General features: G+C 46.5%; 1 protein-coding gene across 2 annotated transcripts in view; it reads right to left on the reverse strand.

The window, feature by feature from the left end:
• The window catches only part of Rgs6 (regulator of G protein signaling 6), a 610,193-nt gene that overhangs the window by 109,395 nt on the left and 481,715 nt on the right, over positions 1 to 19,083 (reverse strand). For both annotated transcript variants that reach the window (XM_004649425.2, XM_045154255.1), the window contains exons 4-6: positions 8,922 to 8,972; positions 3,340 to 3,446; positions 2,178 to 2,229 (exon numbers count right to left, since the gene is read on the reverse strand). In XM_004649425.2, the coding sequence (XP_004649482.2) occupies positions 2,178 to 2,229; positions 3,340 to 3,446; positions 8,922 to 8,972 (210 nt within the window). The remainder of the gene's footprint in view (positions 1 to 2,177; positions 2,230 to 3,339; positions 3,447 to 8,921; positions 8,973 to 19,083) is intronic.

Genomic DNA, 19,083 nt, shown 5'->3' on the forward strand with positions numbered 1-19,083 from the left:
ATAAGAATTCAAAATGATTTTGCCTTAAGGAGAGCCTGAAATTAATTGTCATTTCTATTCCCGTTCGTGCTGCCCTCTAAAATAATAAAGCAGAGAAGAACTGCCTGGAGTAGGCAGTGTAAGAGGGTGTAAATGCATTTTACTCGGGCTCCGGTTATCTGGCCTCACTCCTCCCGACTTCATTACCTGACAAGGCTGCATGTGCATGACACTGATCTGTAATTATTCCATTGATAAGTTGGGCCACCGTCAGCCATCTTTCAGCTCCAAAGCTAAAAGTCTTATGAGTGCACAGCACAGCTCCTCCTCTGAACTGGAAGCCTTAGGGGATCAACTCATCCCATCACATGGAGCACGGCTATTTCCGAGGGCCCAGAGGATGCCAGCAGGTCATGGAGCCGTCACCCCCAGGTCCTGCCGCTTGCGTGAGCGCGCCATGTAGCCCTATCGCTACATTTGACAGTGCTCACTTGTACCCCCTCTCCAGAATGCTCCTGGGGGCCATTCTCCTTCTCTAGAACCCATGCTTCAGAGCTTAGGGGTGTCCTACAGGTCTTCTGGGTGAGGTCCTGGAACCTCGCCTCCCACCTACTCCCCACAGTGGCTTCTGCCTTCCTAGAGCCATCAGTTCTGCCAAGAACCTGGACAGAGGCCTCGGGGTCCTCAGGAGAGTCACAGAGCAAACAGCCTCCCAAGCTGCAAGGCTTCTAAGCCAAGGGCCAGGTGCTACGGCCTGCAGGCACGCCACACTGGGAGCAGGAGAGGGGAGGGCCAACGGAGCCATTCAGTTCTGAGTTCAAGTTCTACTGCTGCTACGAAGTGTCTGTTGATCACCTTCAATACCTCCAAAGAATGAAAAAAAAAAGAAAACCCAAAACAAAACCAAAAACCAGAACCAGAGCTGAGCTAAGGTTAGCTCAGTGAGAGCACATGTACAGCCCTCGGGTTGATCTCTGGCACCACAGAAAAACACAACATACCCGCACCCCCCCAAAAAAAACCAATGAGAAAGAGCCCAAAACAACAAGAACAATAACAAAAACAAGAACCATCAACAAATAGTTACTGAGCATCAACCCTATACGCAACTCAGGCATCGGCTGATGGAGTCTCAGGGAGGCAGAGCCTTGCCTGAAGAGGTACGTGGGGAGGGGAGGGGCTAGGGGGGGAGGGGTGGACCTTGCAATTTTACAGTGCAGCTCAGCTTGCCAGTGCTAGGAGTTTCTGTGGAGAGGTGACCCTCTGCCACCCCTGCTGTCTTCTCTTGAAGGCTTTGCCCACCATGATGATACCACCCCCCGAACCTGTAAGCCAAGCTAAGCCACTTTCACAAGGTGCTTCTGCTAGGACATTTTGTCCCAGCAACAAGAAAGGCAATTGCCGCAGACCCCAAGAGAGAGCCAAGTGTCCACGGAGCGCGTGCGGCACACACCTACCCCCCCCCCCCCGGCTTACCCAGCTCCCACCTCCGGCTACTTTTTCTCTCCCTAGCCTAAGGTGACAGGTGTATGACCATCTCTGGTATGCCTCTCTTCCCCTCTAACTTCCAACTGTCAAAGCACCCAGGATTGCTTAGTAGAATTTAACAAGTGTGTGAGGGCCTGGGCAAGGTGGCCCTTTGATCCTGCCTCTCCTGAAACTCTGCCAGTAGAGCAACCAGAATGGTTCTGTCCTGCGGTCTGCAGCATCAATACCGATCACTATTAAAAAACAAACAAACAGGGCTGGAGAGATGGCTTAGCGGTTAAGCGCTTGCCTGTGAAGCCTAAGGACCCCGGTTCGAGGCTCGGTTCCCCAGGTCCCACGTTAGCCAGATGCACAAGGGGGCGCACGCGTCTGGAGTTCGTTTGCAGAGGCGGAAGCCCTGGCGCGCCCATTCTCTCTCTCTCCATCTGTCCTTCTCTCTGTGTCTGTCACTCTCAAATAAATAAATAAAAATAAAAATAAAAAAACAAACAAACAAAAACACGACCTTTTTCCCTCTTCCCCTCTCTTCCAAGGACTTGTCTCTCAGTGTGCGCTGCCTTCATTGTGTGAATCAGGGAGTTTATCACCGGTCGTCAGTATAAGAAAGGATCCAGCCTGGCCAAAGCCCCTCCCCCCGCACCCGGGCCACCCTTTGTCTCCCACACTTCCAGGAGTAATGGGGGGTGTGGGCCACAGGCTTCTCTTCTCACCATAGTCAGTGTTTTCAGGTTCCCAGCAGTTGGAAGGCCAGAAGTAAGGAGCCTGCAAAACAAGTGCCAGAGGGTCAGGCGGGAGACAGTTACTCTCACTTGCTGCACTTAGTGAGCCGCAGCCTAATGACAAGAGCTCTTGCCTTGACTCCTTACGGCTTGCTCCCTGCCCGGCTCTACTTCTCTAATGCCCCTGAGGCTAGTCAATATTTAATCTAGGTGCCGATAAATGAAATACAAGGCAAGCAAAATAAACGCAAAAAAAAAAAAAAAATGAGAAGTCTTGTTTATGGGCCATACATTTTTTATAATCCTTAAACAGTCACCAGGCCAGTGTAGTTTCTTAGTATACAGCTTGGCTTCCTTTTTTCCTCCCCTTTAACGCTTCTGAGAACTGCGCTGCCATATCCTTTGGATTAGTTAGGCCCTGACATAGCCCCTAGATCTCTGCCCCATTCCCTCAGGGCAGGATTTGGGAGAAACAGTTTGTGAGACGGGAGGAAGCCCTAGGGCAGTGCTAACCCAGGTTCCCATAGATTGATGCTGCTTCTATAAGTTACTAAAAGCCACATTCATCCTCAAGTTTCCCATTGTAAATGGGTGATATGCACTCCTCTAAAAGTATTCCTTCAGAAGAAATGAGAAATCTCTTGTGGCCTGAGTCCCAATCCTCCAGACAATGTCATTAAGAGATAGATGGGGCCTTGGGGCAGTGATCAGGACACAACGGTGGATCCCTCGTGAAAGAGATGAGAGTCCTTACTAAAAAAGGCCAGGAAGAGAGAGAGCCTTTGTCCTTTCCACTTACCAGGACATGGCCATGAAACTGTGGTCCCTCTTCTGAGATTCAACCTGCTGGCGTACCTAGATCCAAGACTTCCCAGCTCCCAGAAAGGACTGTGAAAAATGAATCTCTAGCATTTATAAGCTATTCAGGTAATGGTATTCTGTGAGAGCAGCCCCCAAAGGGCTTAGGGAATGCTCCCGAAACAGTATGCCATCCATGAGAACTAGTTACTGTGCTTCACATGGGTCAACCAAGGGCTTTCCTAGTGCTGGAGGGCTGGGACCTTATGAAATGTCCACTGTTCTGGATGGTTCTCATCTGAGGCCAAATGACGATGAGCAGAAAAGGCTCACGAAGAGGAGCCAGTGGGCCTACCTGGAAACGGTAGAAGGTGCCGTCGTCCTTCATGGTGAGAACGTGGTCCGAGATCGGAAAGATGTAACCCTGGGCAGCTATGAGGCTTCCCAGGTGTATCGCTTCAACTGCAGGAGAGAAAGGGTGGGAGGCGATTAGCGAAAGCATGCGCCAGGAGAGCAGCCAACAGCCAGAAGTGACGTGTCATCACCTCCCGAGGACTGTGTCAATGAGGCGTGTGCCCTGGCTGCTGGAGGCATAGGAGGGAATATTGACAGTTCAGGGGGGTCAAGACATATCTGGGACTCCTCTGAGGATCTGCCAGAGCTTAACCGTCCACCCTGCAAGACCTTCCAGAAGAAAAGTCAGGTCTAGCTTCATCATGGTCAGGGGCATGAGCGCTGGCGAAGATCAACTTGTATTTAACGAAGCGGTGTCTGGCGCAGGGCGAATACTCCTGAGTCGTAGCTTTAGCTCCGTCAGGTTTTGTCATCCTTAGCACTTGTGCCCAGAAAGGCTTTGGATGCACATAGTGTCCCCAGTGGGCACTGTGTCCCCTCAATGAGGAGAAGGCTATTATTTCACCTCTAATGGGCATAGGGTGAAACCTCACTTTCTCAGAAAGTTGGAGGGTAGTGGGATGGGCGGGGCCATAAGCAGGTTGACCTGATAGAAATGCGCATGCTTCATTACCTCGGAGCCAGCTGTAGATGGATTCCCATTGGTTGTTAGGAATTGATATTTAACCTCTGGCTGGGGAAATGGCTCAGTCAGTAAAGTGCTTGCTGCACAAGCATGCAGACCTGAGCTCAGACTCCCCTCCCCCCCCAGTGTCCACATGAAAGCTGGGCACAGCAACAAGTGCCAATGATCCCAGACTGGGGAGGCAGAGACACGAGGATTCTAGTGCTTGCTGGCTAATCTAGCCAAATTGGTGATCCCCAGGTTCAGTGAGGGACCTTGTCTCAAAAAATAAGGTGGAGCTGGACACGGTAGCGTATGCCTTTAATCCTAGCACTCAGGAGGCAGAGGTAAGAGGATCACTGTGTGTTTGAGGCCAGCCTGGAAGTACAGAGTGAGTTCTAGGTCAGCCTGGGCTAGAGTGAGATCCTACCTTAAAAAAAAAAAAGTTAAGGTGGAGAGCAATTGAGAAAGATACCTCAGGTTTTTCTCTTTTTTTCTCTACACACACACACACACACACACACACACGTGCAAACACATTCATAAGTGTACATACCATGCATATACACAACGCAAAAAAAAAAGCATTTTAAATTTAAAAGGAAAAATAAAACACTAAATGCTCCTCCTATATTTAAGAAGCTTCCACAGACCTGAATATCCTTTTTTTGTTGGTTAGAAATTAAGTTTAAGACATGCTCTGGGATTCTCTAACAATTATCAGCTCATAAGGTCTGAGTTTTTAAGTGATTTGTCTTTACTCGTAAGCTTTAAAAAATATTTTTTATTTACTTATTTGAGAGACAGGGACAGAGAGGGAACGGGCACATCAGGACCTCCGGCCACGGCAAATGAACTGCAGATGCGTGCATACCCTCGTGCATCTGGTTTATGTGGGTGCTGGGGAATTGAACCTGGATGTAACTGCGAAGTGATCTCTCCAGCGCTACTTGTAAGCTTTCTAAGACATGGAATATTATCAAATATAATCCAACTGTTTTGCTGTACCAGGTGGAATGAGAGCGAACGGTGTTTTATTTTGCCTGCCTCATGATGGCCAATTTGCTTTTTAAATTTGATCTTGCTGTACCCAGGCATCGCCATAGAATTTGTTTCTGAGCCCCCACAAGTGGACACCCGAGTCCTTACGTCAAAAGGCACAGCATCTGCGTATAACCTGACCACCCTCCTGGATGCTGTGGACCATCTACAGATTGGTTTCTAGTGTCTAATACCATGCAAAGCTATGCCAATGATTGTTACTTCGTGTTGTTTAGGGAACAATGCAAGATGATAATGTCTGTACATGTTGAGTATGAATGGATTTTTTTGTGAATATTTTCAATCCAAGGTCAGTTGAATCACTGAATAAAGCTATGCGGATATGGAAGACCAGCAGGGTGCTTCAAGAACCACGGGTCCTGGGCTGGGGAGATGGCTCAGTGGATAAAGGCACTTGCTTGAAAAGCCTGCTGGCTCAGGTTCACTTCCCCAGTACCCACATGAAGCCAAATGCATAAAGTAGTGCATGTGGCTGGATTTTCTTTTCAGTGGAAAGAGAACCTGGCACACCCATGCTCTAGATCTCTCTCTATATACACACACATGTGTGTGCACACACACACATCTGCTTGCAAATAAATGAATTATAATCTTTAAAATTAAGAAATATGAATCTGGACTGGAGAGATGGCTTAGGGGTTAAGGTGCTTGCTTATGAAGCCTAAGGACCCATGTTCAACTCTCCAGATCCCACGTTAGCCAGATGCACAAAGGTGAGGCAAGCGTAAGGTGGCACATGCCCACTAGGTGGCGCAGTTTCAAGTGTGATTTCAGTAGCTGAGGCTCTGGTGTGCCAATTCTCTCCATTTCTTTCTGTCTGTCTGTCTCTCTCTAAAATAAAATAATAAAAAGTAAAAAATACATAAAAAAAAACTTGGCCAGGTGTGGTTGTGCATGTCTGTGATCTCAGCCCTCAGGAGGCTGAAGAAGGAGAACTGAGAATTCAAGGCCAGCTTGGGCTAGAGTGAGACCCAGTCTCAAAAACAAACAAAACAAACAACAAATGAAAGAATCCTAGATCCAGCAGGAGGGAACATTTTATAATTTGCAACTGCTCCCTTTCTGAGGATGGAAAAGCAAGATCCAGTTAGAAGATGATTTTTGTGTCACAATAGAGGAGCTAACACTGTTACTCAGAAATTTGTCATGCAGGGAACAGAAAGGAAGGAGGGAGCTGGAGAGATGGCCCCTCAGTTAAGGTGCTTGCAGGGAAGCCTAAGAAGGCTTGTTGGAACCTCCAGGCCCCACGTATAGCCAGACCCAGAAAGTGACGCAAGCATGCAATGTTGAACATGTGCACAAGGGGGCGCACGCCTCTGGAGTTTGTTTACAGCTGCTGAAAGGTTTTCCCTCTCTCTATCTCTCTCTTTCTCTCTCTCTCTCTCTCAAAAATAAACAAAGAAGCTGGGCGGGGTGGTGCATGCCTTTAATCCCAGCACTTGGGAGGCCCAGGTAGGTGGATCACCATGAGTTTGAGGCCACCCTGGGATTACATGGTGAATTCCAGGTCAGCCTGGGCTAGAGTGAGACCCTACCTGGAAAAACAAGAACAACAACAAAAACAAAAGTAAATAAATAGATAAAAAATTAAAAAAAGAAAAATAAAGGAAGGAGGGGTGGACGGTGGGCGTGTCTGGCTTCCTGGAACCTTGGTTTAGGTCACCTGTCTATCCCTTAGCTTCTGTTCCCTAGCTACTTCTCAGAAGCCCAAACCAATTCTAACACCATGACGTCTTTGCAAAGCCATCAGAGCAGAGCAGACCTTCATTGGCATGCTATTCACCATTAGGATCTTTTACAGATGTTTTTCATGTCAGGGCTAGAGGATTCTGCCTTGATAAGCGAGGTTAGGGTAATCATAATAATCATAATAAATAAATAATCATAATAAATGCCAGAAATATAGTGATTATTTTAGGAGGGTGAAGGAACCCGTGTCCTTATCACACACCATCATGAGGCGCTGGGGAGACGGATCCGTGGCTGACTGGTTGCCTCACAAACACAAAGCAGCTGTTAGGGGTCCAGTACCCACACAAATACCAGGCATAATGGCATGAACCTGTAAGACCAGTGCTAGTGAGATGGAGACAGAAGACCTCAGGAGCTCACACTTCAGCCAGTCTGGCCTGATGGGTGAGTTTCAGTCCAGTGAAAGGCCCTGTCTCCAAGAAGGTAGACACTGTACCCTAGGAATGATACCCAGGGTTATCATCTGACCTACGTGCGTGCATGCACGCACACGCACGCACACACACACACACACACACACACACACACACACACGCACACACACACACCACACCATGCCTTCTCACACACAAAGACAATACTACCAGGAGAAAATGGTCTTAAATTAGCGTGATAATTAAAAGGAACATTGACTTCAAATGGATCTAAACTGGTAGGTGGTTCTCCAGGTAAGGTTTCACAAGTGTGAACAAGAAGGGAGCTCCTCTAGTCCATCCCTTGAAACACATGGCAATTACGCTTCTTTTCTTTGTGAACTAAGCACCAGACTATAATCAAGAATTTATCTTTTTTTTTTTTTCAATTACTTATTTGCAAGCAGAGAGAGAGAGACAAAGACAGAGAGTGAGAATGGGTGGGCCAGGGCCTGCAGCCCGATGCATGCACCACTTTATGTATCTGGCTTTACATGGGTTCTGGGGAACTGAATCCTGGTTGTTAGGCTTTATAGGCAAGAGCCTTAACCACTGAGCCATCTCTTCAGCCCCTAAAATCACATTTTTTTTTTTTTTTTTGCTAGTCTAATCAAGATGGCAACAAGACCATGGCTACTTTCACAAATAACCCACTTTTTCTGAACCTATTTCTATCGACTATATTTAATTGGTTATATAGAAATTTTATTGTTTTACACCCAGCAAGGGATTAACAATGTCAGGCTAAAATACAAAAGTCCTGAGCTGATGTATTGATCCCAGCCAGGAATCACAGCTGTAGGCCTGGCATCTAACTCTAGCACTTAAAACAAATCCTTAGAGAGCATGGTGGTTGAGGGGCACTTAATTTTGGGCCAATGGGCTTCATGATTCCACCAAGAAACTCCATCAGGAACCTCCAAGTAAATCCACGTCAGTGGCTCTTTGTAAGTGGGACCTTTGAGAGGTAAGAACTCCCAGTTAAGTGAGGCAAATGCGGGTGTGATTGATACATCTACTGAAAACTCTCCTGGCACTTAGGAAGCCAGCTCTGCCTCTCTAGAGTGTAGGCTGACCCTCCACTTCCTAATTATCCTACAAAATAAACTTTCCTATTGATTTTTTGGTGGGAGGACCAAGCTGTGGAAACCATAGTATTTGGTCAGGGTTTTGTTATTTTTCTGGTCGACCTTGCTTAATGGAAATGCACAATCAGAGCTGAAAACAACAAAACAAAACAAAACAAAACAAAACAAGAAACAAACATCATTCCTTTACTTCTTGCAGAAGCAGAAAACACAAGACGCCTTGGCAAATAATTAAACTCCTTAATTGTGGATCAGGCGATCTAATTTTTAGAGCTGGCTCTAAAAGGCTGTTCAGTGACAGGGCTACAACTTATCTTTAATTGCTGCAGCTAATGAGAATCCATCTAATTTCACACATTATTGTATCGAGCTCTTTGGTATTCTAAATAGTGGCTCACTTCCTCGAAGGGTGATTTAAACGTGATGATAGATATTCCGTGGAGAAAAATAAATGAATTTTATTGGCAGATAGAGTGATTCCACATCTTGGAATCTACATGAATAAGCCTAGTTTCCAGGGCTGTAGAGAACCTAGTAGAGAAGTTGTTAGTAGAATGTGTACTGACAGCCAAGGGAGGTAAAGGCAGGGTCAAGGGTCAAGTACCTGGGTCCTCAATGGAAAGGTTCTTCATAAGCCACTGCACAATGTCAGTACCTGTAACGACAAAACGATTTATTAAACAAGCTTAATATTTTATTTATTTATGAATGTGTGTATTTGGAGACAGAGAATAAATGAATGAATATGGGAGCTCCATGGCCTCTTGCTGCTGCAAACTGCAGATGCATGCACCACTTTGTGCATGTGGCTTTTATGTGGATACTGGGGAATTGAGTGGGGCCATCAGACCTTGCAGCCACCTAGCCATCTCTCCAGTCCTGACAAACCAGTTTGAGGACTTCATGGGTGCAGAAGAGAACCCTAGTCCCAGTGGAGTACACAGCCTGACAGCTGGGCAGTGTCGATATTTTTCCATCCTAATCAAACCTCTCATCCATTGATACAATTCTGTCATTGTAATTCTGTTCTCTTGAAGAGGAAATTCAAATTCACCTCTCAGGTCATATCCACATTTCCAAGAAGCACCTACCCAGGACTTCCTAAACATGCACACTTCAATGATGTCCCCAGGACAGGCCAGTGAAGTGGTGGGTGGTGGTTTGGTTCAGGTGTCTCCCATAAACTTAGGTGTTCTGACTGCTGGGTCCCCAGCTGATGGTGATTTGGGAATTGGATCCTCCTGAAGGCAGTGTATTATTGGAGGTGGACTTATGGGTGTTATAGCCAGCTTCCTCTTGCCGGTGTTTGGCACACTCTCCTGTTGCTGTTGTCCATCTGATGCTGGCCAGGAGGTGATATCCACCCTCTGCTCATGTCATCATTTTCCCCTGCCATCATGGAGCTTCCCCTCGAGTCTATAAGCCAAAATAAACCCTTTTACCCCCCTCAAGCTGATCTTGGTCGGGTGTTTTCTGCCATCAATGAGAACCTGACTGCAACACGTCGTCATTCCTGCTCCCCAGACCCATTTCTGAGGAAGGGGCCTCTTTAGCTTCCTGCCTTTACTGACAAAGGCTGACCAACACAGGTGACCTCACGAGCTTCTTGGAAGCTCTCTCCCCTTTTCTTGTACAGGGCAGTCTGGACCGATGTGGCTCTGTCTATCACACCAGCTTCTGTGTGCTTTTCAAAAGCCCTATCCTCTTCCTGTAGACCACAGCTACATTACATTTCCAAGCCCTCCTGCGGTTGGGTGTGAACTCACTTCCACCTATGGGATGTAGGTAGAAATGAGATAGGCCACTTGTAAATGTGATTCATGCAAACACCTAGGTGGTGGTCCTCTGTATCCCCATGCCCTTCCCTTATTTATTTTCTGAATGGACAAAACAGAGTCACAATATGGAAGAAGCCATGACTCCCACTAAGAAAATTAATAGCCACTTGGAGGCTCTCCTGAGAAGTGTAACAAGCTGTTTTTTTTTTATTTTTTAGAAGAAACCTAGCACCTAGGAACTCACAAGTTCTCCACTGGTCAGCCTGCTCCAGTTAACATTCTCTGAATAAAATTTTGTTTCAAAGAATAAGGACCAGGGAAGGCTTGATTTCCCAGGACCCATGTAAAGCCAGATTCACAAAGTGGCCCATGCATCTGGAGTTCATTTGCAGTAGCTGGAGGCCCTGGTGTGTCCATTCTCTCCTTTACTCTCTATCTCCCTCTTTCTTTCTCTCTCTCTCACTTTCAAATAAATTAATACATAAAATTTACTTCTTTTACTTCCCTTTGGCGTTCACTTTGTCCCCTGAAGACAGAAAAGAAAATTCAAGCCCAGGCTTACTCAACTGACAGACCCATCAGATTTTTGGCAGTCCTTTCATAAAAAATCTACAACTTCCCCCCAAGTGTGGCAGGCCGGGATCCCTCACTGTTTGCTCACGTGGCCTGGAGCTCCTCACCATTGGCCACAGTCCCCTCGGAACCAGTGCCCTTCTGCTTGTCTCCCTTTGAAGACATGGCACCTAGAATACATGTGCCAAGAGCAGCATAGTTCACATGGGTGTGGGAAAGAATCGTTTTCTAGAGGATTCTGAGCATCTGGTCAGTCCATCTTGTCACCCAAAGATCTCATCTTACACCAGTGAAGACTACGGAGTGGAATGTGTGGTGGAAAACAGTCTGAGAGGGAGTGTGTGTGTCAACATTTCCAGACATGTGGGTCCTCTTGGGATTGGGTCTGAGGCCTTGGTGTGAGGGGGCAAGTCCTGCTTGGATTCCCAGCTGGATGAATTTGAGATCCAGCAGGGGAGTTGACCGAACAGTGCCTTTTGCCTAGGAATCACCTTTTCCAGAAGTCTGACCAGTGGTTAGCAGTGGAAAATCAGCACTGGCTGGGCAGCCTAGACACCTGGCTTCTATGTGGCTCTTGCAGGAGGGGAAGTGACTGCAGACTCGGGCCGCCGGGGCCCTGTCCTGCTCTTTCCGGAATCCTCCAGGTCCTGCCCTCACCCATGGTACCATTTCCTCACATTGACCTCAAAAGCAAGGCCTGGAAGCTGCTCACTCCTGCTCCCGGTGCAGTCTGTGAGCTAAACCTGGATCCAAGCCACTTCCCTTCATTCACATTCTTTGAGGAGAGTGTATGTCTGTGTGGGCACGCGCGCTCATTTCCTGCAAATTACACAAGTTCAACGTTTGTCCTAGGAAATGAAGAACAAAGCAGAAATCAAATAAGAACTGTAATCCCAAATTGGGTGGCGGGGAAGAGACAAACCTGACTCTTTTTTTTTTTTTTTTTCTCTTTCTTTTTCTCAAAAGAAAAACAGTTCTTTTCTGTGGGTTGCCTGGAAACTGTGAAGTTTCCAGCATCACCGCGGCTCTCCCCAGGGCCTGGGGATTATCTTTCCGCTGAGCTGGCTCGGCCGTTATTTATCACCTGCCAGGATTGATTACTCACCGTAGGACAAGTACAGCCTTTCCTTTCCCCTGTTCATTACTGTCATCATTAATATCCGTGTCACTAATTAGTATTCATTCACATTGAAACTCCTTCCTTGCTACCCTATCCTACCTCTCCCCACCCCCATTTCAGCCCCTAGCACCATTGCCTGGGTTTCTACCCACTTTGGGGTCCGTGTATGGCCCGTTTGTTCCCAGTCCACCAAGCCCTGGTCTGTATTTTACCAAGTGACAGGTTCACATTCAAGTGCTTTTCTTTTCTTTTCTTTTTTTTTTTTTTGGTGGTTTTTGGAGGTAGGGTCTCACGCTAGCCCAGGCTGACTTAGAATTCACTGCGTCGTCTCAGGGTGGCCTCAAACTCATGGTGATCCTCTTACCTCTGCCTCCCAAGTGCTGGGATTAAAGGCGTGCACCACCAAGCCCTGCCAAGCGCTTTTCTTTTAAGGAAGGGGAAGTCATCAGAGCCCCCTTTCTATTGTCCCCAGCACCGCGAGGAGCACGGGGCTGGGTCTCAATCTGCAGTAGCATCACCCCACCGTGGTCGCTTACAGCCGGCGGCACTGTCGGATGGCACGCAGCGCACACGGTGGGCAGGGCTTAGGGAGAGCTGAACGTTCTCGCTTTCAAGGGAGCGTGTGATTTTGGGATTTGAGGGGCTGACCCATGAGTGGCCTATCACCATCTTTGGGACAGGAAGTGAAGCTCTGTGTTCAGCCCCAGGAACAAGTACAGAAGGTAAATCGGTTCCAATGCTACGTCCTTTTAAAGGCTTCCAATCACTACAGAGCACAACCGGACAAGAGCAGAGCAAGCAGCCGGCAGCAGCAAGCATTTTCTGTGTCGCTGGTCTTGGCTCTCACCCCACCAGCAACTGCTCTTCCTCTCACAAAAAGTTTGAGGCAGGGCTGGAGAGATGGCATAGCAGTTAAGGCGCTTGCCTGCGAAGCCTAAGGACCCAGGTTCGACTCTCCAGATCCCACCTAAGCCAGACTCACAAAGGTGAGGCAAGTGCAAGGTAGCGCAGGCCCACTAGGTGGCGCAAGCGTCTGGAGTTCGGTTGCAGTGGTCGAGGCCCTTGTGTGCCAATTCTCTCTCTCTCTTTTGCTCTCTCTAAAAGATAAAGAGCATGAAGCAGGTTTTACTGTCTCATCTGATATTAACTCTTGCGCTCTGTTTCCACCGTTGGGTTTGAGATCTTGTCTTAGTCAGGTTACTTTGCCAAGGACTTAAAGACAGACAACGCCATGCAACTTAACAAATGCAGGGAAACAGCCGTTTATTCCCAAAGAGCCCCCAAATGCCCAACCTGAAAGTTGTCTTTCCAAGGCAAATTTATGAATGTGTAGTCCAGGGATATCCATGAAAGATATCAGAATACTCAAACCATCTCTCCATTACATGTGTTAGTGTATTTAAATATATATTTATTATATATATATTTATTAATAACAGTTACATGCCATGTTTCCACATATGTTATACCTATGCCTTTCAATAATCTTATCTTTTATATATAAACATACCTGTTGAACTGGTATTTGAAATAAATGCAAGTCTTCTTACAGGGAAGTCAATAAAATTATGGCTCACTCATGCCATAAGCATTTATTGAACATCTATGTTAAGTGGAAAAGTATAATTAGAAGCGTATACTTTATAAGATGACACTTTTATGATAGAAAAAATTACGTTCTATTAATTATGTATAAATGTATACAGGAATGAAGAAGAAAAGTTCTGGAATTTTAACTTAACTATTTTTTAAAAATAATTTTTAAAAATTTATTTTTATTTTTTTATGAGAGAGAGAGAGGATGGGTGCACCAGGGGCTCCAGCCACTGCAAATGAACTCCAGATGCATGTGCCACCTTGTGCATCTGGCTTACGTGGGACCTGGAGAATCGAACCTGGATCCTTAGGCTTTGCAGGCATGTGCCTTAACAACTAAACCATCTCTCCAGCTCCTTAGAAAATTTATTTATTTACTTATTTGCAAGGAGAGATAGAGAGAGAAAGAAGAAAGACAGGGAGAATGGCTGTGACAGGGCCTCTAGTCACTGCAAATGAACTCCAGTTGCATGGGCCACCTTGTGCTTTACATGGGCATTGAGGAGTTGAACCAGGGTCCTTTGGTATTGCAGGCAAGTGCCTTAACTGCTGAGCCATCTCTCCAGCCCTATTATTTATTTATTATTATTATTACTTTTTTTGTTTGTTTTTTTGAAGTAGGGTCTCACTCTGGCCCAGACTAACCTGGAATTCACTATGGAGTCTCAGGGTGGCCTTGAACTCACGGCGATCCTCCTACCTCTGCCTCCCCAGTGCTGGGATTAAAGGCGTGCGCCACTACGCCCGGTTTTATATTATTTATTTTTTAAACCATTTACTTATTTATATGTATGTGCCAGTGTGTGGGTGTGTACATGCGTACAACACACACAGGCCAGGAGCTCTTGCTCTGCAAACGAAGGCTTATGTGGCTTTAGATGGGCACTAGAGAATTAAACGTAAGCCAGGAGACTTTGCAAGCAAGCACCTTTAATTAATGAGCTGTCTCCCTAGCTCCAAATTGTTAACTTTAGATTATCTTGGGCAGAGGAAACACATCACATCACACAATATTTCGATTATTTATGTCATATATAGTTTGACGTTCCTAGAGCGTTCAGTATATTTGAGAGAGAAATACCTTTTGTTTTCAAGGGCAGAGAGCAAAGAATTGGTCTCTCCGACAACAGTGGAGAGAGCAGGGTCACTGTGAATGGCCTCCCCTGCCCTTAGGACCTGGCGTTGTATACTCCTGGGAGAGCATCCAGATGAAGGCAGGCAGGACTCTCCGGGATGGCTCGGTCTTGACGGGTGGCAGAGAGAGCTGGCCATGACTTCCAAGCCACCTGCTGCCCCTGGAGCCTCTGGGTGGACTTTTCATCACATCCGTAGGTCACGGGTGGCCACTTGTGCCCTCTTTTGTACTGATTTCTGCCCTTGGTAAAGTAGGATGCAGTGATGGCCTCCCATGGAGTTCGCACGCTACGTAACCTCTGGATCAATACAAACGAGATTTGAGGGAAGTGCCTGCTGCTCCCAGTACTTAAGGGAGTTTTGTTTCTGGTTTGGAGGTGAATTTTATTTTATTTTTTTTAAAAATTTTTCTTTTCATTATTTATTTATTTATTTGAGAGCGACAGACATAGAGAGAAAGACAGATACAGGGAGAGAGAGAGAATGGGCGCGCCAGGGCTTCCAGCCTCTGCAAACGAACTCCAGACGCGTGCGCTCCCTTGTGCATCTGGCTAACGTGGGACCTGGGGAACCGAGCCTCGAACCGGGGTCCTTAGGCTTCACAGGCAAGCGCTTAACCGCTAAGCCATCTCTCCAGCCCTGGAGGTGAATTTTATTGTCAAACTCTGTTTTGTTTTGTTTTTTTTCTTCAGGTGTTTTAAGCTCCTCTAAAGGCTTAGCACTTCCCTTGGCAGGGACACTGTTCTGTCACTGAAGCATCAGAAGCCTGGGACATCCTCATGTAGATACCTTTCCCCCATTATTCCCCAAGAATCAGATTAGTGGGAACCCAAATCGGATGGGGCCAAGCTGATAGGAGACCGCTGGTTGTCGCCTGCAAATCCCCAGCTCCCGCAGGCCTGGTAGGTTATGCGTCATCGTCCTGACAGGTGGACCAGCGGCGAAGTTCACTGTCAACCCTAGCATTTCCTTTCAGTAACCTAGCTCAGGAGCCCAGGGCAAGACACCATGGTTTCTGCCATAGTGAGCTCCACCTAATCCACGGTCAAGGTCAAGGTCATGATTCTCTCTAACTAGGAGTTTTCACATATCTGCCAAGGCCTCTGCTGCACCACCAATCAGGGAGGCTGGCTTCATTCCACTCTGCAGGTGCGTGCCGCTGCCAATGAAAGGGTCGTACTCTCCTTTTTTTTTTTCAATTGAAAATGTCCATAATTATAGATGATAAACTGTGGTGACTCCCTCCCCCACCATTTCTCCCTTCTCAACTCCACTTTCCATAGTATCCCCTCCCCTTCTCAATCAGTCTCTTTTATTTTGATGTCATCGTCCTTTTCTCCTATTATGATGGTCTTGTGTAGGTAGTGTCAGGCACTGTGAGGTCATGGATATCCAGGCCATTTTATGTCTGAAGGGAGCATATTGTAAGGAGTCCTACCCTTCCTTTGGCTCTTACATTCTTTCTGCCACCTCTTCAGCAATAGGCCCTGAGCCTTGGAAGGTGTGATAGAGATATTGCAGTACTAAGCACTCCAGTCACTTCTCTCTAACACCATGGTGCCTTCTGAGTCATCCCAAGGTCACTGCCATCTGAAAAGACAAGATCTTCTACCAAAAGTGAGAGTAGCATTAATATAAGGGTATGAACATTAAGAGAACTGCTTACTGAGCAGTATGGTGGGCATAATATGTATATTTAGGCAGATACCAGCAGACTTTACACACCTAGGCATCATGATTTCCCCCCGCCATAGGTTTTCAGTACCAGGCATATATTCCCTCCTGTAGAGCAGGCCTCTGGTCCAATTAGAGAATGGTTGGTTTCTCCCCATAACAGAAATGCCACAATTGTACCCATTGGCTCATTTGGCCTGGTTGGCCAAACTTAAAGCTTGCAGTGTCCAGTGTAGTTTATCTCCACTGGTGACTTAACTCTCTCTCATGTAGCTGCATGCAACATAGTTTATTCCAGCTGTCTGTCAGCTGGTCTACACAGAGGAGGTTTTCAGCTCAGCTCCAGCAGGATTTCTCAGTGACCTTGCAGAGCAGGCATGTGGAGTCTTCAACAATAAAGGGTAGTACTCTTCCCCGAGTGTTCACCGTATATCAGGCCAGAGGTGGGCACCTGACCTTGTTATCAAACATCACCTTGACAATCATTATTAAACCCACCTAAGAGACTAGGCACAGAGAAGATCAATCTCAGTATCTATTAGGCCAGAGGAGGTGTGTTGCTGGGTCTAGGTGTTCATGTTTAGCAGTTGCCTTCTTGTTGCTGGGACACAATACTTGGCCAGAAGTAGCTCATGGTAGGAAAGGGATAACATCAGGCTTGTAGTTTCAAGGGTGAGTTCTATCTTCATGGAGAAAGCATGGCAGGGTGGGCAACTGGTTCACGTCTTCGTCATACAGCAGCAGCAGAGTGGGGGCAGCAAGAGTGAGCGAGCCCGCGAGCACTCAGTGGGCTGGACTAATAAGCCTAGGTCCACCCCCAGAGACATGCCTCCTCCAGGAGGCTCCGCCTCCCCAAGGCCCCACCACCCAGGGATTGAGTATGAGGCTTAATATAAACACAGGGGGCTATAGGGAACATTTCACATTCAAACCTGAACACTGCGCTAAGTATGATTTCCACCCTACTGTCTCTCTTATCTCTGAGTAACTTTCTCAGTAGTGCATAAGAAAAATATTTTGGGGCTGGAAAGATGGCTTAGCAGTTAAGGCACTTGCTTGTGAAGCCTAAGGACCCAGGTTTGATTCCCCAGGACCCATGTAAGCCAGATGCACAAGGTGGCACATGTGTCTGGAGTTTGTTTGCAGAGGCTGGAGGCCTTAGTGTGCCCATTCTCTCTGTCTGCCTCTTTCCCTTTTCCTCTCTCTCTCAAATAAATAAATAAATATTTTTAAAAGAAGAAAAATATTTGGAAAACTGATATTCTGTAATTATTTTTCTCAGAAGCACAGTAATGGATTTAGTGATAATTATTATTTCCTGTTAAACTACATATTTGTTGAGCACTTTCTATATTCTAAGTTTTAGAATAATCCCATGATAAAAAATCCTATGAAATGAATAGAATGTCATTATTGCTATTGAACAGATGAATGGAAGGATATTTGAAGTAGCACATTTTTACACTTTTAGGCCTTTCCTTTATGCATTAGTTAAAAATAACAAAAATATATCAGGGAGCTAGTACAGAAAGCTTCAGAGGAAATGTTAAACTAGATCAACAGAAAGGAGGAAATACAGGTGGAAGAAATAGTGTGATGGAAAGCTTCGTGTCATTGTTAAGCACTATTGTTTGCTCACTGGGCTGTCTGAGGAAAAGCATGACAAATTAAATAGTCACCTGGCAAGCGATTATAAAGTTGGACATTATTGTCTGTGGCTTACGATGGATGGCATGGTACGTATAAACTGTGAAACCCTGAAAAGGTCATAGGCCACCCCTCTTCCCCTACTCTCCATTTCTTTATATGTCCCTGGGAGGAAAGACCATCTACTTACAGGGGAAGAAAAAAAAAAACCAACAGGGGCTGGAGAGATGGCTTAGTGTTAAGTGCTTGCCTGTGAAGCCTAAGGACCCCGGTTCGAGGCTCGGTTCCCCAGGTCCCACGTTAGCCAGATGCACAAGGGGGCGCACGCGTCTGGAGTTTGTTTGCAGAGGCTGGAAGCCCTGGCACGCCCATTCTCCCTCTCTCCCTCTATCTGTCTTTCTCCCTGTGTCTGTCACTCTCAAATAAACAAATAAAAAATGAACAAAAAATATTAAAAAAAAAAAACAAAAAACAGCAAGATCATGTGTGTACCAAACCTCTTCACAGAGCTGGCACATGGCTTTGCTGAACTGACCCGTTTCTTCATAGCTTGTGCACCTGCCCTGTGTCTTCATTTCCTCATGGGGAAGAAAAAAAAAGAAGAAGACAATAATAATGGGACTTGCCATAGCAGCTGAGAGGGATAAATGAACCACTGTATGTGCAAAAATAGCTCCGTGTCTGCATATGCACAAGAATATGCATGAGCAGACCTTAGCTACCAATAGAGTTTGTGTTTCAGGGCCTCATATTGGGGCCAAGAGACTGACTTCATCTGCACGGCTGGCAGGAATGGTAGTCCCTCAGAACGCTTGTGTTCCTCACTTGCTTTTTCACTTGAGGCCTCAGAGGCTCTGAGAACGGGTCAGTGTTTTTAGGACGGGGTGGGTTGGTGGTCAGCTTGTTGGACAGAAAGGAAAGAGAAGCAAGGAGTTGCAGCAGGCAAATTTTAGGAACATGCCAAGGCAAAGCTCACTGAAGGTCTGGCAACTTCTCCAAACCTGCTTCTCCAGACTTGCACTCCTCAGGAAGAGAGAGAATAGAAATCAAACCAGATATCCTCACCCACAGTGGTTCATGGGACGTCGGGGAATTCAGCACAGTCCTGGCTTGGATGCTCCGGATACTGACCATCCTGAAATCCTCTTCTCCTGCATGACCACCTTTCTGTTCCCAGAATGCATGATGCCCCATCCTGTTATTGCTCAGACTTGCATATGCTATTCCCTGGGCCAGTGGCACCT

The sequence above is a fragment of the Jaculus jaculus genome, chromosome 7 (assembly GCF_020740685.1).
Source record: "Jaculus jaculus isolate mJacJac1 chromosome 7, mJacJac1.mat.Y.cur, whole genome shotgun sequence".
NCBI classification, from domain to species: Eukaryota; Metazoa; Chordata; class Mammalia; order Rodentia; family Dipodidae; genus Jaculus; species Jaculus jaculus.